Genomic DNA, 18774 nt, shown 5'->3' with positions numbered 1-18774 from the left:
ACTGAAGCGCTATGGTAGTGTAGCTGCAGTGCTGCAGCTGTGTTGCTGTATCGTTTCAAGTGTAGACAAGCACTACATTAACAGTCTGGTGCTTGGAACGCTTGACACGTATCCTGCATTAAGTCTCATCACCCAGATCTCCCCATGCCATAAATACATTTAGGAAACGGGAATTACACAACACTAAAAACTATTTTCTCCTCTTCAAGTGCAGTATACCTTCAGGCTCTCCATGAGCACAGCGGAGGAATCCTCCATAGCGGGGCCATGGGCCGCCCAGGTGCCGCTGGGAGTGCTGGTCTGGTGCCAGCTGCTCTCTGAGGAGGAGGATGTTGCTGGGAGATAGTCCAGCCCAAATCCTCCCATTGCTAAAGCAAACAGAGACTGGTTAAAAGTGTATGTCACAAAAAGGCATTGCAAAGCATCAGACTAACTTGGGGAGTATTTGCCCCAGGATTGGAACCTAGCGCTCACCTGGTTTATCTGTTTTCCAACGGTCTGCAATCCTCCTGTCCCTGTTGTCTGGCGTCCCAATAGGTCCAAAGTTGGAGAATGGAACAGAATTGTGGTTATGAGTTGGAGGGGAGCTTGGCAAACTGCTTGGGTTGGAGGAGTGAGGAGACTGGCTGGCTGGTGTTGAATGATCTGTTGAACAATAAATCAAGATAGAGTAAAAGAAATGTCAAAAAAATTGGTAAGGGTTTTCTGCACATCTGAGAATGTTAAACTCTGCTGCAGTATCTGCAGTCACAAGGCTTTTCTCTGAGCCAGGGTCAGTTTATTCCTTATTATATTAACTTCGGGATTTGGAAATCTGCCAACTGTAATGTGAATATGCCACACCACAGTAGTAGAATAATTTTAGTTTAATAGCCAACTGAACAAAACATTTGTGTGCTTACTTGAGAACACTGGAAATCTCCTAGCAAGAACTTTGTGCAGGGATTTCTAGCCAATGGAACGGAGTTCTCCAAATTTATTTCAAATATGTTTTGGGTGCAGTTTTCAGTGTTGAGCCCGTTCACAATCTGAAATGTGCCTATTTTGTAGTTTGACCAAAGCTATTGTTTTATACAAAAATGATTCTCTTTCTCCACTGTCTCGATCATTGTGCAAAGAGTCTGGCATTAAGTGATGAATCATCAAATTCAGAAAGTCTGACTTATACAGCAATCTGCAATAGTCTGAAAGGAATTCAGACTTGTACTGAATACCAAGCAAGAGGTGTTGAGGAAGTGTGGAACATTAGCAGATCTACCTGGTAGAGGAGATAACGTTACCTAAGGATAGAGGAGAGCCCTAACATAGGGTAGTGGGAGGCCACTTAAATGAAGAGGCGAGGTGGTAGAATGCAGAATGGAGGGTCTTGCCATAAGTCCTACTGGAAGAGACCACTCTGCAATTGTATCTTTTTAGACTGAGAAAAACTTCAACCCTCACATCTCATCTAGCACCCACCACTTCTGTTCTGCTGCACAAACGAACCTCTTCTGCAGCTGCTGCCATTTGGAAGAGCGTTCCCATCTCCTGGCTTCAGCTTGTCATCTTCTGAAATAATTTTTTTCTCTCTCTTGCCTATGCCTCTTGATTTAGCTCTCCTTTCTACTCTAACGGTATTACTATATTATGGTCTTTAAAAGGTGACCTGTAAAGGAAAAATGTGTGTGTGCATTTTTCTGCCTCTTTGTGATGTATTAAAGTAGCACTCCACCCTATTTCCTTTATTTTTGAAACATCAGGACCATGAAATCTAGTCTTCCCTGATTTGTCTGAAGGACTTCTTGGAGGACTAGGACAGAAGGAGCAGGTGTGTCTGAATCATTAGAGCATTTCTCCCAAATGTTTGTCAGGAATTAAGAGTTAAATAAGTGTTAACAAAATAGCTTGAAAAATGGACTACAATTTCTTGCCCCACTCAGTTGCTCAGGTTTTTCTCTCTCTTTTAATGTCAGAACCCTGTAATTCTCTGGCATTTATGGTCCTCCATCAAAAAACAGGGTACAAAAGATAACAAAGAGCAAGCAGTAAGAGACTTTGAAAGAGACTTTCAGGCCTCCTTTATATATTATAAAGAAGCAAACAGAAATTTGTCATTTGCAGGTCACATTTAACAGATAATACAATATATATCCTAATAGGTACAGAAATAGCTTATGTGCAGCCTTCTGAACTACTGTGCAGGAAATAAGCCATATCAAGATTATTACCTGAGCTTGCTGGAAGGGATGGAGACCAGGGTGTCCCTTCAAAGAGAGAATATAGTGATGTCTCCTGATGGGCCATTGAGGGAGTGACCTCTGTTTTTGTGCTGGTATTCAGGTTTTTCCCATATACCTCATTGAACATGCTGTTGTTTGGATATCTTTCCTGCAATATTAAATAGAGTTTAATCTGAGTAACAGACTTATTTGAAACATTAAGGCTGTGGAAAGAACTTGTGGTGTGGATTAAAACACTTCCTGAACTCCATGTTTATTCCCCCCTTAACCCATCTCCTTTATAATCATTTTACTTATATAAACTCCTATCACTTCCTGAATCATCTCCCCAGCTGTACCACAAAATCCTAACTAGGTCTGTAACTGGACAGTGGACCGTGCGCTCACAGTCCTTAGTGGGAAACATGCAAGCAACAGACGATGAAAAGAAGGAAAGATATACACACTAAGGGTCAAGCCTGGGGCCCTACATAGGCAAGACTCCCAGTGAAGTCAACGGGAGTTTTGACTGTTGGTCTGTAGCATCAGGCCCTAAGAGGTGACAAAGAAGGAACAAACAAATGAGACAAGGGGACCAGACAGTGTGTCTAATAGGTTAGAATGGAAAGACCCCAAAACCATCTACCTGTAAGGAATAAGATTACAGCTGGGAATTCCTTTCCAGCTTGTGTCCATTTTTGGAACTAGTGTAACCACCCTGATTCTATAACATGACCAGAGCTGAATGGACGTTTCCAATACTGAAGGGCTAAGAGTTGTTGGTGTTTACATACCTGGTTTAGGGAGAAGCCAGTGAGGGACAGGAAAGAAGATGACTGAGACATCAGCTCCGATGGTTTTTCTAATAGGGACTTCTTCAGAGATCAAAAGGGAAATGTCATTAGATGTTTATTGTATTTGTTAAAGACAGAAAGCACATTATGCCACATTAAGGACAAGTTGTTTAATCACCAGAAAACTTTAAGCAAGGTGTTTATCAAAACTATTTTACAAATTATTTTCCAACATTGGGATGAAGCAAATATTGATACATGCAGAAGTGGGTCACAAACCCATCACATTAACTGAAATCCACTTAATGCCTCAGCACCAGCAACTACACCAAGTTTGAGGTGAAATCTCAACCAAACTCATTTAATGATTTATCATGCTGGATTAGGCCACTGGTTTATCAAGTCTGGTATCTTGCTTTTGGCCTTCGTCAGTACCTGATACTTCAGAGGAAGGCAATCCCCTCTACCAATAAAGAAGCCAACTAATTGTGCAATGTTATATATTAGGGGAGCAAGAATGGGAGAGTTTTATGCCCATTCCCCCAAACAATCAATCAGTTTATCTCCTTGGCATGAGATTTTATCATCTTTATTTGCAGCTGTGCCAAATATGTTAGCTGTCACAAGATAACTCAACTCTTCTAAAGAAAATATACATCTACTTCCTGAAGCATCAAGGTGTGACTATGTGGCGTGTGCTTTTTTATTGGTTTTAAAACGCTCCTTTAATGTCAAGTGTTCTCTTGTTCTCATCACAGCATGGGGTGAGGAGGAAGAACTGATCAGTTTTTACGATGGCAGGGTTTCCCAAACCTTCATAAGTGGGGAACCATTTTATAGACCACTCCCCTACCAGTCAATTATCTGGACCAATTCCCCTCCCACATGTAATCATGTAACAGCCTGTGAAGGAGCAGAGACTGCTGCCAGGCAAAGCAGGGGTTAAAGAATACCTGTGGGTTCAGCTAGCCCTACCCTGTTATACCTGCAGCCAATGCCAGGCCTGGATGGGGGAGAAAAGAAGGGAGCCTGGCTCAGTCTGGGGCTGACTGGTGAAGAGGCAGGAGCTCTCCGTATGCCTGCCTGAAGGCACAGACCAGCAACCTGCCTGCCAACACAGCCACTGGAGGCAAGTAAGTCTTCCCCTGCCAAGGGGAACCTGCAGGCAAGCCCCAACTGTGCGAAAACTGGACTAGTGGGGCCATGCCCCAAACTAAAAGGACTTGCATATGGAACAGCCCAGGAAAGCCCTCCTGAAGCCATCCTCACAGCTGGAAGGAAGGTCCATCTCCTCTGCTTAGGGGTGAGCGACACAGGACCCTGGGCCAGAACCTGAGGGAGCAGGAGAGGTCAGATCCCCCTTCAGCCCTCCCTAACCAATGATCTAGCCACTAGGCTGTCTGGCCACTGAAGGCCCTATCACATACCCCTTTAGGAACTATAGGAATTACTTGCATTATGTTCTGTATGTTACTCTAGATCAGTGGTCACCAGCCGGTCGAGACTCTCCCAATCGATTGTGATCTCTGGTGGCGCAGTGGGGCTGCTGCTAAGGTAGGGTCCCTGCCTGCCCCCATGCCACTCCTGGAAGCAGCCAACACGTCCCCGCAGTCCTGGGGGTGGGGAGCAGAGGTCTCCGCACGCTGCTCCTGCTTGCAAGCACCACCCTTACAGCTCCAATTGGCTGGGAACCAGGAACTCTGGCCAATGGGAGCTGTGGGGGCAGTGCCTGCAGAGAGGGGCAGTGCACAAAGCCCTCCTGCCCCCCTGGGACTGCGCTGGCCGCGTCTGGAAGCAGCGTGGGGCTGGGGCTGCCCAAGGTAAGTGCTGCTCCCTTCAATGGGCACGTTATGAATGGCTCTGCAGCATTAAGACCAGGAGTAGCATGAGTATAGCAGGCCCAGCTATGCTGGACCAGCATTTCTCTTCCACCTCCCAACCTGCAGCCTCCCGGAGCCAGCCCCCACTTTCCTGCACCCCTTCCCCAGCCCTGCACCCTGTACCCACTCCTGCACCCCAGATCCCCTCCTGCACTCCAACACTGTGCCCCATCCCAGGGCCCCCTCCTGCACCCAAACTCCCTCCCAGAGCTTATACCCCTCACCCCCTCCTGCCCCCCAACCCTCTGCCCCAGGCTCCGCCCGGAGACCCCTCCCACACTGAGAACCCCTTGGCCCCAGCCCAGAGCCTGCACCCCCTCCCAAACCCCAACCCTGTGAAAGTGAGTGACAGTGGGGGACAGCAAACAACGGAGAGAGGGGGGATGGAGTGAGTGGGGCGGGACAGATCCTGGGTTGCCATTAAATTCAAAAAGTGATCTTGGGCGTAAAAAGGTTGGAGACCACTGCTCTATGTATTTAAGTTTATTATAAAGCAGTTCAGCAGCTAGAAACAAGGAGAGCCAGTACAATGCCAGCAGTCACCCTCCACAGACAGCAGGGAATCTCTTGTCATTTTTAACTTTACACCCCTCAACTGAGTCCCCACTAGTTTTTCTCCCTTCTGCTCTACGTAACTGGTAGTATTGAGGAGTTAGCAATAATGCACCTCAAACCAGCACGAGGCGTTTTGGCATGATGTGCCTGTTTGGAACGGAGAGTGAATGTGAATCAATTTTCAGGAAGTTGGATCTATCCACATAATATAAAAATGTATGTGCCGGTGCGCAGCAAGTGCCACAGAGTTCAGGATGACTGTGTAAGTCACAAATGAACTGTGTGAGACAAAATTAAAATTTAAATTGGTGCATCACTCAATACCTTGTTAAGTTCATAACATCTCAGTATGGTTGTCCATTATATTTTTTTGTTATATTTAAAATAAAATCCTCCGGATTACACTGCAGCCTGCACTGTAGTCCTTCCCTAGAATTTAGGCCTTCGTATCAGGAACATCTTTGTGTTTGATCCTGTCAGCTGACCAGGAATTCCCCTGTCAGTTTTCATAGTAAGCAGATGCTAGCTTATTGGGTTTTGCCAGGGTGACAACTTGATACTTTGAAAATGTTTTAGAATTCAGACAAATACCAAACTTGGCAATTCCACGCCACTTAACCGGCACATGAACTAAGCTGGCCTTCCTCCACTTCTTAGCAAAGATTAGTTTGAATACCAGGGGAAATAAAAGCTTTAGAAGGGGGGAATTTGTTTTATATTTGTGCTGCTGGTTGTTCAGAACTGTGTGAAGACTTTGTTTCTTTGATTTATTATATGTTATGTATGAATCAGAGGCTCCCAATGCATTCAGAAGTGCCTCTTCATTTTATAAATCTAAGTATTACTAAGACTTCATTATTATTACAAGATATTCTACAGGGCATTTAACTAGTCAATTGTAACTTTAAACTACAATTGCCATTAAAAAAATATGAAAATGCTTTTTAATTGATATTCTATTACTAATTCACAACCTTCAGCAGTTTTCAATGGTTCTCCCGGTCAATGTCAATTAAGAAGGCTCTAGTATGATATTAAAACATAACATTCAAGATTTCCCACATTGACAAACCTTATTGTAATCTACAAGACTGAAAGTTAACCTTATATTCTTTATCCACATACTTCCAATTCTTTTCTAAAAAGTATTTTCTTCCTTCTGTGATCCTTTTGCATTTTTAAAGGATTAGTTTTTTCATATGATGTAACATACAGAAGGGATGAAAACAATATGATTTTACATATGGATAAAATAGAACCTTGTGAGTAACCACGCCCATTCCACTGTGGAAGGCATAGTTGTATAGATACTCCATAAATGTTTTGCCTGTGGACTTAACACTTTTAACCAAAGCAATTATTTTGAATTCTGAACAAGCCAAGAGTCCAGGAACTGGATCAATAGCTAGTCTATTCTTTATAAATCTCCTCCTCAATTATCCTGAGCTAATGAGCCATTAGCTTGTTTAAACTCCCAGGCAGAGACTAACTCAAAAAGGGAAAACAAAATTTCACACATCTTACAACTTCACAGAAAAAAGATGCCAGAATTAGAGCGAGAAGCAGCAGAATTAAGTCAAATACATACAAAGAGGCTTCGTCCAGGAAGAGAGGCGAGAGGCCCCAGCAGAGCTGGGTAAAGATCAGGAGGATTAGAGAAAATCAGCTCTTCCTCCTCCTCCAAGGCAGCCAGACTCTTTAACAGGTCCGGAGGAAGCAGAGGGGAGCTCTTGGGGTCCTAGTGACAGAAAGGAGCACAGTCAGATGCAGCAGAGGAGGGGAAAAGAAAAAAAGCAAGAATAGGAGTCAGAAGGGAAGCCACAGAAAGAGAAGAGAAGCCGTAATAACCACAAATAAGGCAAGACATAATAGTGTCCAGAAGACAGGAATATTATAAAGCAGTTAAAAAGGCAGCATGCAAAAGAAGCACAAGACCAGCGCAACATAAGGAGAGAAACCAGAAAGAGGGGATGGAAAGAGAATGCTGAACTGATAACAAAACTAATATCTTGTCCTTGTGCATATTCAGCAGACGGATGCAGTTTTACATTAAGTTGAAGTTTTCAGTCAGAGACTGGTAACTAATTTAGAGAATGTCCTCCCTGTTATATTAGTGACCTACAGACTAATGGATTCATTCCACATTTTGTAAGGCAAGGAAAACCCAGATCTGAAGTTTGGTTTTCTGATAAGAAAAATCACCATATTTTTTCTATAGCCAATCTGTGTTTTTGTTTTAAAGTTGTAAACAAATTACATTTCTGTTTCGGTTATTTTTTATGGTAAAGTTTAGTTTTCATGAGAAAAACATTTCCACCTCTAATGGCCCACAACTGAAGGCACCATTGGGCAAAAGGAGGTTTCCCTACCTGGGGAAGGGGGAGTGGACAGAATTAGCCTTCTCACATTGTGTGTTTAATCATTAAATCAGCCACAGGTAGGTTGCGTGGCATAGTCTCTGCTCATGCTTCAAGCAGCCAAATCAAAAGTTGCAGCATGGACGAGATCCATGGATGGGGGTGAGGAGATCAGGACACTGGCACTGTTCCATCTAAAAACACAACCTGACATTAGGGCATGAGGCAGTTTCCTGGTCACTGTCTAGCTCTTCTCCTTCAGGAACTGAACTGACCTCTTAATCCTCAGTACACTCACCCAAGTACACCTGACCCCAGGTTAAAAATGGAAACCAGGTTTCTGCCTCAGTTTCCTTTAAGCAATACCAAAAAGCATTTGCACCCCAGACGTCTCTTCTGGAGAACTAACAGAACAGAAATTAACCACAATATTTGTAACAGCAATATGAGGGCACAACTGGATGAGCAGAAGCAAAGGATGAGTCTGGCAAAGCAATGGACCAGGCAAGCAGGTCACCCATTCTGTTTGGTGGGGTTTAAAAGGAAACTGAAGCAGGAGGCTATTTTTTAATTTCCAGCCTAGGTTGGATGTGTTGGTGAGTCAATGCACCGAAGGTATCACGTGCAGGTTAGCAGCTTGTTTAGAAGGCAGTAATTAAATTTCAATTGTTTGAACAGGTTTTTTGTTCTTTGCTCCTAGACAATAGGATCTCTCTCAACCTGGTCTATCACTAACAGGGTCTCTTGCAAGAGGGAGGGGAGCCTGTAACCAAAATCAGAATGTGGCATGAATTCTCCATTTTCCATCAAGCAGCAAATTCTTGCTTTAGTGCAGAGGTTAATGTCACTTCGACACTGAGTGCAACTGACAGTACCCTGAACCAAAAGTTTCCCCAAGAATATGCTCCCATATAATTAGACCAACTGAGTGGCAAATCCAGTACTGGTGGCTGGAATCTCAAGTGAACCACTCTCCAGAAGGCAGTACAATATCGTATTATCCCTGTTGGGGGGTAGACCAGAAACAGGCCCACATTTAGGCATTTCTTGCTAGAGGATATGGCCAAAAATTGGAGTTGCACATTTAGGGACATCAGAGTCTTGCCGATGATCTTCACCACTTAACAAAATAGTATGTTTACCTCAAAAGCCATCCTGGGCACAGTGTCCTGCTCTGGGCGGAAGACTCCTTGTGGTCGTTTCCCCCTGCGATCCATGTTAGCCTGTTGTGCCATCACTACCCTATTATCAGCCATGCCATAGGAGGAGTCCCAGTAAAATTCTGGCATCTTGACTTCTGAGGGGTTGTGGTTATATGGCTCCATGGGGAAAGGCTTCATTTTTTTCTCCAGAGGCTGCTGCTGCATCACAGGAGGCTGTAATGACTGTTCAAACAGTTTTAGGGGATCCTGGGCCTGAAGATAATAGGGCTGCTTTACAGGCATGATCTTTCCCAGTGGGCCTTGGACTTGAGGAGGATTCCAGAGATGCTTTGATGAGTCTGCCTGCGGATACTAAAAGAGATGCACACTTTCACCATGAGGCATAAACAATGGAATACTACCATAAAGGTTAACTGAGCAACTACCTGTTCTATTCAGACGTTCATTCCTGGTGGCCATGCCCGCTGGTAGATTACAGATTCTCCTTTTATAAATCCCAGAGCATGTTTCTCTCAGTTCTTATTCACCAAAGTTCAGAATTTCAGTGAGCACTCACTTCACACTCCCTACTCAAGCTCTGAGGTAACACCTGAGAAATGCCATCTTCATTTCAGTTTGAAGACTTCACAGACCTCCAACCGAGGTGCTGACTCAGACCTCCAATTGAGGTGCCTTGGGTGGAGGTGGAGTCTCTCTCAGCTACAGATTTTAGATAAGCAATGTTCAAAAGGAGATTTCTCAAGTGCTGAGTGTATAACTATTGGATGGCAAGGAACCAGCGTTGTGATGCATTTAACTAAAAAGGATAGGAGGGAATAGTTATGGGGAAAGATCCAGAGCTACCCTCCTTAGTTAGGCAGGAAACCACCTGGCTGTCTAGAAAAGCCTAAAGCAGAAACATCTGGTCGAAAAGATCACCTTTTAGGCATCTGTACACATATGCAGAAGAGAGAATACAGAATACATTGTCTGCCATACGAAATACTTCAGACCTCAATAACTAGCTTTAGTTATAGAGCCAATAGTCCATAGCACCAAGCCCTATCCTCCTGCATACTCTGACCATACTATACTGGCCAAATTTTTCAAAAATAGGAGCTTAAAGTCCATAGTCCTAAATCCATATTTAAGTGCCTAAAGGCAGGATTTTCAAAAGGATCTAAGTGACTTCTGGGCACAAGTCCTATTGACGTCAATGGGACCTGTGCTCCTATTTTTAAAAACGTTGGCCACTGCATCCTTCCCTTTCATGGATGCTTGAAGAATTTTATAGTTCTTATGTTTTAAGTTTACCTGCTGGAATCCAGAGTGGTGTGGTGGGCTCTTCCTTAGGGCCTGCACAGCTTTTGTAGGGGACTGTTGTTGCTGAGCCAGAGCTTGGACCTGTAATTGGCTTGCAGACTGTGCTGTTGCCTGAGCTGGTAAGGATGTAAGGGGTTGCTGGGAAGGTGGTGCTGTCTGTTGAGGTCCCTGGTTCATTGGCCCTGGTCCAGAGGGCCGCTGCTGGCTGTAAGGAATGTGGGACTGTTTCCCACCTTGCACCTGGTTTCCTGCAGAGGAGTGAGCTGTAGGCTGAAGAAAGCTTCCTGGAACAGAAACACCACCTGGGAAGGTGTAACCTGAGCTCATGGAGAAAGCCACAGGAGGAGGTATAACGTATGCTGGAGGTGGGAACCCTAGAAAACATAAAAACATTTTAACCATTAGGAAGCCACACGTCTTAAGCAATGCAGGATATGCATCATGGTTTTCTATTTTCTGTGTTTCAGTCATGAAGACTATAAATATGAGCTGTAATTCCACATTTGAGAGACTTTGTATTTCCCCTAAATGACATCCACACACTTTCAAAAATCAAGGGAAGGGGTTTGATAATTTTATAGGGAAGTTCTATTTCTGAATTTTTTTAGCTACTCTTCCAGTTACTGGTTATGGTCAACTGGAGAGACCCCCTGAAATTTCTCCACACTAAAATTAACTTATTTGTTTCTACTTTTTCTCCATCTCTCTTGCCTTCACCATCCTGAGATTTTCAGTCTACTACTCTCAGGGCACTCCTCCACCCCACATTCTGTCTGATACTGAATCACTTCAATGCTGGAGGGAGGACTGGCAACCTATCAAGCTGCACCCCATGTCCAGGTAGTCTCTAGTCCCTGACAATTTATTCAAAGAGTAAAGTGGGTATAGAACTAAGTCCTCCTTTCAGCAAGACTAAGGCTACGTCTACAGCTTATGCCAGCATAATTTATGTTGCTCAGGGCGGTGAACAACCCATCCACCGGAGCGACAAATTACGCTGGCATAAGTGCTCATGTGCACAGCACTATGTTGGCAGGAGAGCTTCTCCCACTGGCATAGCTTCTGCCACTTTCAGAGGTGATTTTATTACGCTACCAGGAGAGCTCTCTCCTGTCAGCATAGTGTCTTCATCACCCATGCTGCAGCCGCACAGTTGCATCAGTGCAGCTGCACCACTGTACATATAGACATGGCCTAACTCTTCTTTTCTTGCAGTTCATATTGTTGCAGTTTGGGGAGGAAGACAAGGGACTGAAGCTGTTCCTCCCAACCCAGATTTTCAGTTGAGTTTAGCGTAAGAACTGATGATGCTCTTTCTCCATCCCCACTTTTGGTCAACTGCTACTTGGAATAGCTACAGCACCACTTGGGGAAAGTGGGCTCTGCAAGTGCTCCATGGGTAAGCAGCATGGAGATAGTGCTGCAAGATCCCTTTGTTTATGTGGATAAACCAAAGCCCTGAGAAACAGCAGCAGCAAATCATTAAACATATTTAGACAATACATCTTAACACAATTATTACCACCACATCTTCTTCAGTGGAAATTTGACTGTAAAGCAGATAAAATATAAAAGATCAGCTATGCAGTTATGAGAGTATTGTATACCGAGACAAGATGGGTGAGGTAATATCTTTTACTGGGCCAACTTCTACTGGTGAAAGAGACAAGCTTTCAAGCTTACACGGAGCTCTTATCCAGGTCTGGGAAAGACACTCAAGGTGTCACGGCTACATACAAGGTGGAACAGATTGTTTAGCATAAGGAGTTAACATGTTGTAAGTGACTATTAAAAATGAAGTGGGCAGTTAATACTTCTGCAGTCTCAGGACAAAGGCGGGTTACTGGGTTATAGATTGTTGTAATGAGCCATAAATCCAGTGTTTTTATTGAGTCCATGATTGTTAGTGTCTAACAAAGTTATGAATCTAAGCTCCCAGGCTCATCTTTTGAATACTTCACTCCTAAAAGAAGCATCTTTGCTTAAAATCCTGTTTTACTCAGTTTGTCATATTATAAGTAAATACAAGAGCAGACTACGGTAGTTTCGTGTTATAAAGTTAGAAGCTTGTCCTTCAACAGCAAAACCTAAGGTGTGCTATATTTGCATGTAAACCATACAGACATCATGATATGGAATGTAATTCCAAAATATAAGGAACCCTATTAACTCACGTTTCAGTTCAACTACAACCTCTGGTTATTATGCTTTAAGTCAGGTCCATAACCTGAAATGATAATTTTACTAAAACTGTTGCTGCCTTGAGGGATGCTTCAATATATCTTTCATCACATGAATTTCTATGAGAATCAGCTGATTTACCTGGACGACTGGGAAGAGGAGGGAAGGCTCCTGGGTGATGAATGGGGATGAACTGGGAGTTGCTTGCCTGGCTTGGAGTCTGAGTTACTGGTGTTTTCCTGGCTTCGGACACCGGAGTTTTCCTCATCTCAGTCTGAGATTTTACCTATATCAAAAGAAATCACACAAAAATAGGTTTCAGAGTAGCCACCGTGTTAGTCTGTATCTGCCAAAAAGAACAGGAGTACTTGTGGCACCTTAGAGACTAACACATTTATTTCAGCATAAGCTTTCGTGGGCTACAGCTCACTTCTTCACAAAAATAGTTACAGAATTTTTGTCAGCCATCCACATCATCTCAGCTCTGAAATGGAAGGCCCAGATTGAAATATATTCACTCTGTCCAGATAATCGGAGGGGAAGAATGGTCCAAGTAGTTAGGGCATGAGGACTTGGGAGATCCACAAGCTTCCTGTGCAACCTCCTGCAAGTCACTTAGCCTGTCTGTGCCTCAGTTCCCAGTCTGTAAAATGGGGACAGTATACTTCCCTACTTCACAGTGTATAAGAACAAATGCAGTCTGGAAAAGAAGCTGCAGCAAGACTTCTCCCAGAGTATTGCTCCATCCTAAATTATGCAGTATATATGCAAGGCCCTATATTTTATGCAGCACATTTGATCCAAATTATTTAAAAGATCCCTCGGGACAAGCCTCCCTAACCCAACACCAGTTCTTTTCCACTCTCTACTCAGCCCCATCCAGCACAGTATCTTGTGTTATTGGATATTAAATTCCATTCTATGCTGCCCCTACATTTTCAGGTTGTGACGTGGCACTCTATATGATTTTATGAAAATATGCTAATAAGTGTGAATATAATGTAACTGGAATATGCTTCATGCAAAAGGTCTCTTGTAAGGTATCATTACAAAATTTACAATCTACTGAGTGTGGTTGTCCTATTTGTATGTATGTATCATTACTGTATCTGAAACTAGAAATATAACTCTGAGGGCCTATTGTAATTATGCAAAGTGTGGGCCATTAATGGTGGTTTGGAATCTTGATGGCTCCAGTCAACCAGGACAATTGACTGTGGGTGGCTCTGTTTGCAGGCAGGCCTTCCTATTAGTCAGGCTGGGAGGCATGAGGGCTTGAAGTCTTACAGTGACATGTGATCACGTCACCTGAACTTGACTCCATCTTTAACCCGGTGCTTTTCCATTTAGGAGGAGGGGGTGGGAACCCAGAGAGGGACAAAGGATTCCCACCTTATACAAAAGATATAAAAGGGGGTGGAACAGAACAAAGGGGGCAGCAATCATGAGAAATCCCCTAGCTACCACCTGGGCTGGAACAAGGGCTGTACCAGGGGAAAGGATTGTGCCCAGATTAGGAAGGTGTCCAAGAAAGAAGGCGTGTGAAAGAAACTTATTGAAACATCTGAGGGTGAGATTTTATCTGTATTCAGTTTTCTTACTACACTAGGCTTAGACTTGTGTGTTTTATTTTATTTTGCTTGGTAATTCACTTTGTTCTGTCTATTACTTGGAACCACTTAAATCCTACTTTTTGTATTTAATAAAATCACCTTTTTACTTATTAACCCAAAGTATGTATTAATACCCGGGGGAGGACACACAAACAGCTGTGCATCTCTATTAGTGTTATAGACAGCGAACAATTTATGAGTTTACCCTGTATAAGCTTTATACAGTGTAAAACGGATTTATCTGGGGTTTGGACCCATTGGGATTGGGTATCTGAGTGTTGGAGACAGGAACACTTCTTAAGCTGTTTTCAGTTAAGCCTGCAACTTTTGTGGGACATGTTTCAGAGCTGGGTCTGTGTTTGTAGAAGGCTAGTGTGTCTGGCTCAAACAAGGCAGGATTCTGGAGTCCCAAGCTGGCAGGGAAAACAGGCTCAGAGGTAGTCTTGGCAAATCTGGTGGCAGTTCCCAAGGCGGTTTCTGTGATCCAACCCCGTCACATAGGTAGTCAAAGGTTTTGTACTGCATGATGAACATTTAGATTTGGGGAAACAATTATGTAGCAGATTCAAAGAATTATATAAAAATCTAAGGGACTGAATAACTACTTTATACAGAGCCTTGAGTATGTGTGATGCGCATCAAAATGCACACTACAATGTCTAGCCACTCACTTCCTCATTCTCATGCAATACAAAGTTACTTAGTTTCCAGTGCTACACCGTACAGGCATAGAGGTAAGAGCCATTCAGAAGTCATAAGGCTGTAACACAAGGGCCTACAGGACACAAGCCTGTATCACAATAAGCTTTACATAACTAAGGCATAAAGTGTTGATGTAGGTAGTTACCGGGTAAGTTGTCTTTAATCAACAGTTTGACCTTAAGTCACAAGATAAGTATTACAGTAAATGAGAGTGGTATGTGATGGGAAAAAGCGAAGTGAGGTACCACAAAAGTATATTTTGGAAATTTTAGGGAAATTTAAAAGGATGTTCAGCTTAACTAAAACTAACATGTACTAACTGCAGATGTACCATGGCAACTAATTGATGTAAATGCTAATGAGTATAACATAAGAGACACATAGAGCAACTGAGGACAGGGACTCCAATTTTATTGAGGGTAGAAGTACCTCTAAAGGAAAAGGCTAAAACCATCACTGAATATGTATAAGATATGGTGGGTATTAGCATAACAACCTATACAAGTTAAGACCCAGACTGAGGGCAGTCGGACATGTTGGTTGCATTGATTTGACCACCACACACAGATCACCTCATATATTCTGGGACTCTTCACAAGAGACGATGCGAATATGCAAGTGCTAGCTATTTTGTATTGGCTCTATCTCCTTTGATGTACTATAGGGTTTGTGATCTTGTTTGTTTAGCAAATAAATTTTACTAGTCAGAAAACATGCAGAGTTTTGTTTGTGTGCGCCTCAAGTTCCTAATTCTACTGGCAACTCTATTACTGTGACTGATTTGGAAGCAGACCCTTTTCAAATCATTGTGTAATATCTACATGAAAACAAGTATCATCTTAGCAATAGGAACGTTTGAATATCCCCCAAGTATTTTCCATAAAATGAAAATGAAAACATCAATGTTGTACAAAAGTTCTGAAGGTGACCCGCAGAAAAGGGGTCTTCTGTCCTGTTTTATTTCTTTATGTACTGATGTAGGCTTTGAAGTTTCTCAAAACGGATTTCTTCTGCTTGCAGGACTGATAATTTTATTAGATTTTTAAAAATCTAATCAGATTTTGTCATTAGTTTTTAACTTTTTTTTACCATTTTATAGTCTTAACTTGCTGAAGTGGATGTTTTATATTTGTTTCTTTAGTTTCCTAAATAGCAGAATTTGAGATTTTACACTGGGTGAAAAAAAAAATAAATCTCAAAATAAATAAATAAATAACTCCCCCCACCCAAAGACTTACATTTTAAACACTTATTTATCCTGAAAAAGACAATCTCATTATCAACCTTACTGTGAGGATCCCATAAACTCTCAACTACAAAGCTGATAAACTACATATCTGCAGCCAACATCACCTTCTGATATACTGAATTTCCACAAGTCAAGAAAGATGCATTATTTTCACCAGGCTATACTCCTTCAGGGTTTGAAGTCAACTTTGCTTTTCAGTCACTAAAGTGACTTTGAAAATTCCACCCTTAAGTGCCTAAATATGGATTTAGGTGCCTAATTTTAGACCTCTATTTTTGAAAGCTGTGCCCTGCGTGTATTTAAAAAGTTAATAGCTTTGTTAGTGTTGAAAGTAACTTTTTTTTTCAGTGACAGATTGTCACTGAAAGAAAAGTTGAGTACAATTTTAGTCCAAGATACTGTAAACACTCATACACACGAGTAACTTTAAGCAAAAGTAATCCCATTGAAATAAAAATTCTTTATCGTAAAGCAGATTAGAAGTATAATTTTTTTCCTTTGCAGGTTACCTTTATAATACTATGACATAACCGTACCCCTCATACAGTAAACATACTACCAGGACATGAATTTACCAGCCAGCAAGCCTGTCATTTCTTCAGCACTGGTTTACACAATATTCGTGCATAAACAAAATGTCTTAGCAACATTAAGCCCAACGCAAGTCTTTAATATTACAGTTCCATAAACCACTTAATTTAAATTACTAATACAATAAGTAGCTGCATCGACTGACTGATCAGGTCTGATTTAGAGATTAATGGGGAACCTCAGGATATTTGGAGAAAGTCAGCTTTACATCAGAGACCATTCTACCAAGTGTCTTCTTCCCTAAGAAAATCTCCATTACACTTTCTACTGCCCTATTGGATTCATTGCTCCCAGGTGAGATAACATGGTCTAGTGCTTAGAGCAGGATTCAGGGAATCAGTCTATTCCACATTGTCATACTCTGTGTGCCACTGAGCAAGCATTTCCCTCATCTGTGAAATGGGAAAAATTACCTTTGAGAAAGTTATACAATTAGGTGCTATTACATTTGAAGTATTATTTATCCTAAACACATTGGGCCGTATCCTGTCCCTTGGCTTCACCCCCCCCCCCCCTTGTACTGCTCTAGCTTGCAAAGGAGATGGAATGCTGCCCAAACAGGGCATCTGGAGAGTCCCTTCAACATAAGGCTTAGCTGACTTCACAAACCCCCATTGCTTGGACAGTTGTCTGCAGCCAGAAAACTGGCTAATATTCAATACACCAGTGTTCAAACTGCTCTAGGAAGAACAATGTACTTCCATAGTTTCTCTTAAACTGCCCAACAGCACAGTAAATACAGCCACTCACTATAAGGAATGAAACATTAAACTCCACCCAGAGAACAAAGCAGTGACCATGAGATGGTCGAGTTCAGGATCCTGCTACAAGGAAGAAAAGAGAGCAGTAGAATACAGACCCTGGACTTCAGAAAAGCAGACTGACTCCCTCAGGGAACTGATGGGCAGGATCCCCAGGGAGAATAACATGAGGGGCAAAGGAGTCCAGGAGAGCTGGCTGTATTTTAAAGAAACCTTATTGAGGTTGCAGGAACAAACCACCCCGATGTGTAGAAAGAATAGCAAATATGGCAGGCGCCCAGCTTGGCTTCACAGTGAAATCCTTGCTGATCTTAAACACAAAAAAGAAGCTTACAAGAAGTGGAAGACTGGACAAATGACCAGGGAGTATAAAAATATTGCTCAGGCATGCAGGAGTGAAATCAGGAAGGCCAAATCAAACTTGGAGTTGCAGCTAGCAAGAGATGTTAAGAGTAACAAGGAGGGTTTTTTCAGGTATGTTAGCAACAAGGAAGTCAAGGAAAGTGTGGGCCCCTGACTGAATGAGGGAGGCAACCTCGTAACAGAGGATGTGGAAAAAGCTAATGTACTCAATGCTTTTTTTGCCTCTGTCTTCACAAAAAAGATCAGCTCCCAGACTGCTGCACTGGGCAGCACAGCATGGGGAAGAGATGACCATCCCTCTGTGGAGAAAGAAGTGGTTCAGGACTATTTAGAAAAGCTGGATGAGCACAATCCATGAGGCCGGATGCGCTGCATCCGAGGGGTGCTAAAGGAGTTGGCGGATGTGACTGCAGAGCCATTGGCCATTATCTTTGAAAACTCATGGCAATTGGGGGAGGTCCCGGATGACTGGAAAAAGGCTAATGTAGTGCCCATCTTATAAAAAAGGGAAGGAGGAGGATCTGGGGAACTACAGGCCAGTCAGCCTCACCTCAGTACCTGGAAAAACCATGAAGCAGGTCCTCAAGGAATCAATTCTGAAGCACTTAGAGGAGAGGAAAGTGATCAGGAACAGTCAGTATGGATTCACCAAGGGCAAGTCATGCCTGACTAACCTAATTGCCTTCTATGAGGAGACAACTGGGTCTGTGGATGAGGGGAAAGCAGTGGACATGTCATTGCTTGACTTTAGCAAAGCTTTTGATACGGTCTCCCACAGTATTCTTGCCGGCAAGTTAAGAACATAAGAAAGGCCGTACCGGGTCAGATCAAAGGTCCATCAAGCCCAGTATCTGTCTACCGACAGTGGCCAATGCTAGGTGCCCCAGAGGGAGTGAATCTAACAGGCAATGATCAAGTGATCTCTCTCCTGCCATCCATCTCCATCCTCTGACAAACAGAGGCTAGGGACACCATTCTTACCCATTCTGGCTAATAGCCATTTATGGACTTAGCCACCATGAATTTATCCAGTCCCCTTTTAAACATTGTTATAGTCCTAGCCTT

General features: G+C 42.8%; 1 protein-coding gene across 5 annotated transcripts in view; it reads right to left on the bottom strand.

The window, feature by feature from the left end:
* The window catches only part of SMG7 (SMG7 nonsense mediated mRNA decay factor), a 102355-nt gene that overhangs the window by 2874 nt on the left and 80707 nt on the right, over positions 1-18774 (bottom strand). For 4 of the 5 annotated variants that reach the window (XM_039483754.1, XM_039483756.1, XM_039483753.1 and 1 more), the window contains 8 exons: positions 12572-12716; positions 10241-10623; positions 8927-9298; positions 7016-7165; positions 2993-3073; positions 2208-2367; positions 475-645; positions 220-368 (listed from right to left, as the gene is read on the bottom strand). In XM_039483754.1, the coding sequence (XP_039339688.1) occupies positions 220-368; positions 475-645; positions 2208-2367; positions 2993-3073; positions 7016-7165; positions 8927-9298; positions 10241-10623; positions 12572-12716 (1611 nt within the window). The remainder of the gene's footprint in view (positions 1-219; positions 369-474; positions 646-2207; positions 2368-2992; positions 3074-7015; positions 7166-8926; positions 9299-10240; positions 10624-12571; positions 12717-18774) is intronic. The other variant, XM_039483758.1, reaches the window with a different exon arrangement.

The sequence above is a fragment of the Mauremys reevesii genome, linkage group 8 (genome assembly GCF_016161935.1).
Source record: "Mauremys reevesii isolate NIE-2019 linkage group 8, ASM1616193v1, whole genome shotgun sequence".
In the NCBI taxonomy this organism is placed as follows: domain Eukaryota; kingdom Metazoa; phylum Chordata; order Testudines; family Geoemydidae; genus Mauremys; species Mauremys reevesii.
The sequence above is the reverse complement of the archived record's forward strand: the minus strand, read 5'-3'. Positions and strand labels throughout refer to the sequence as shown.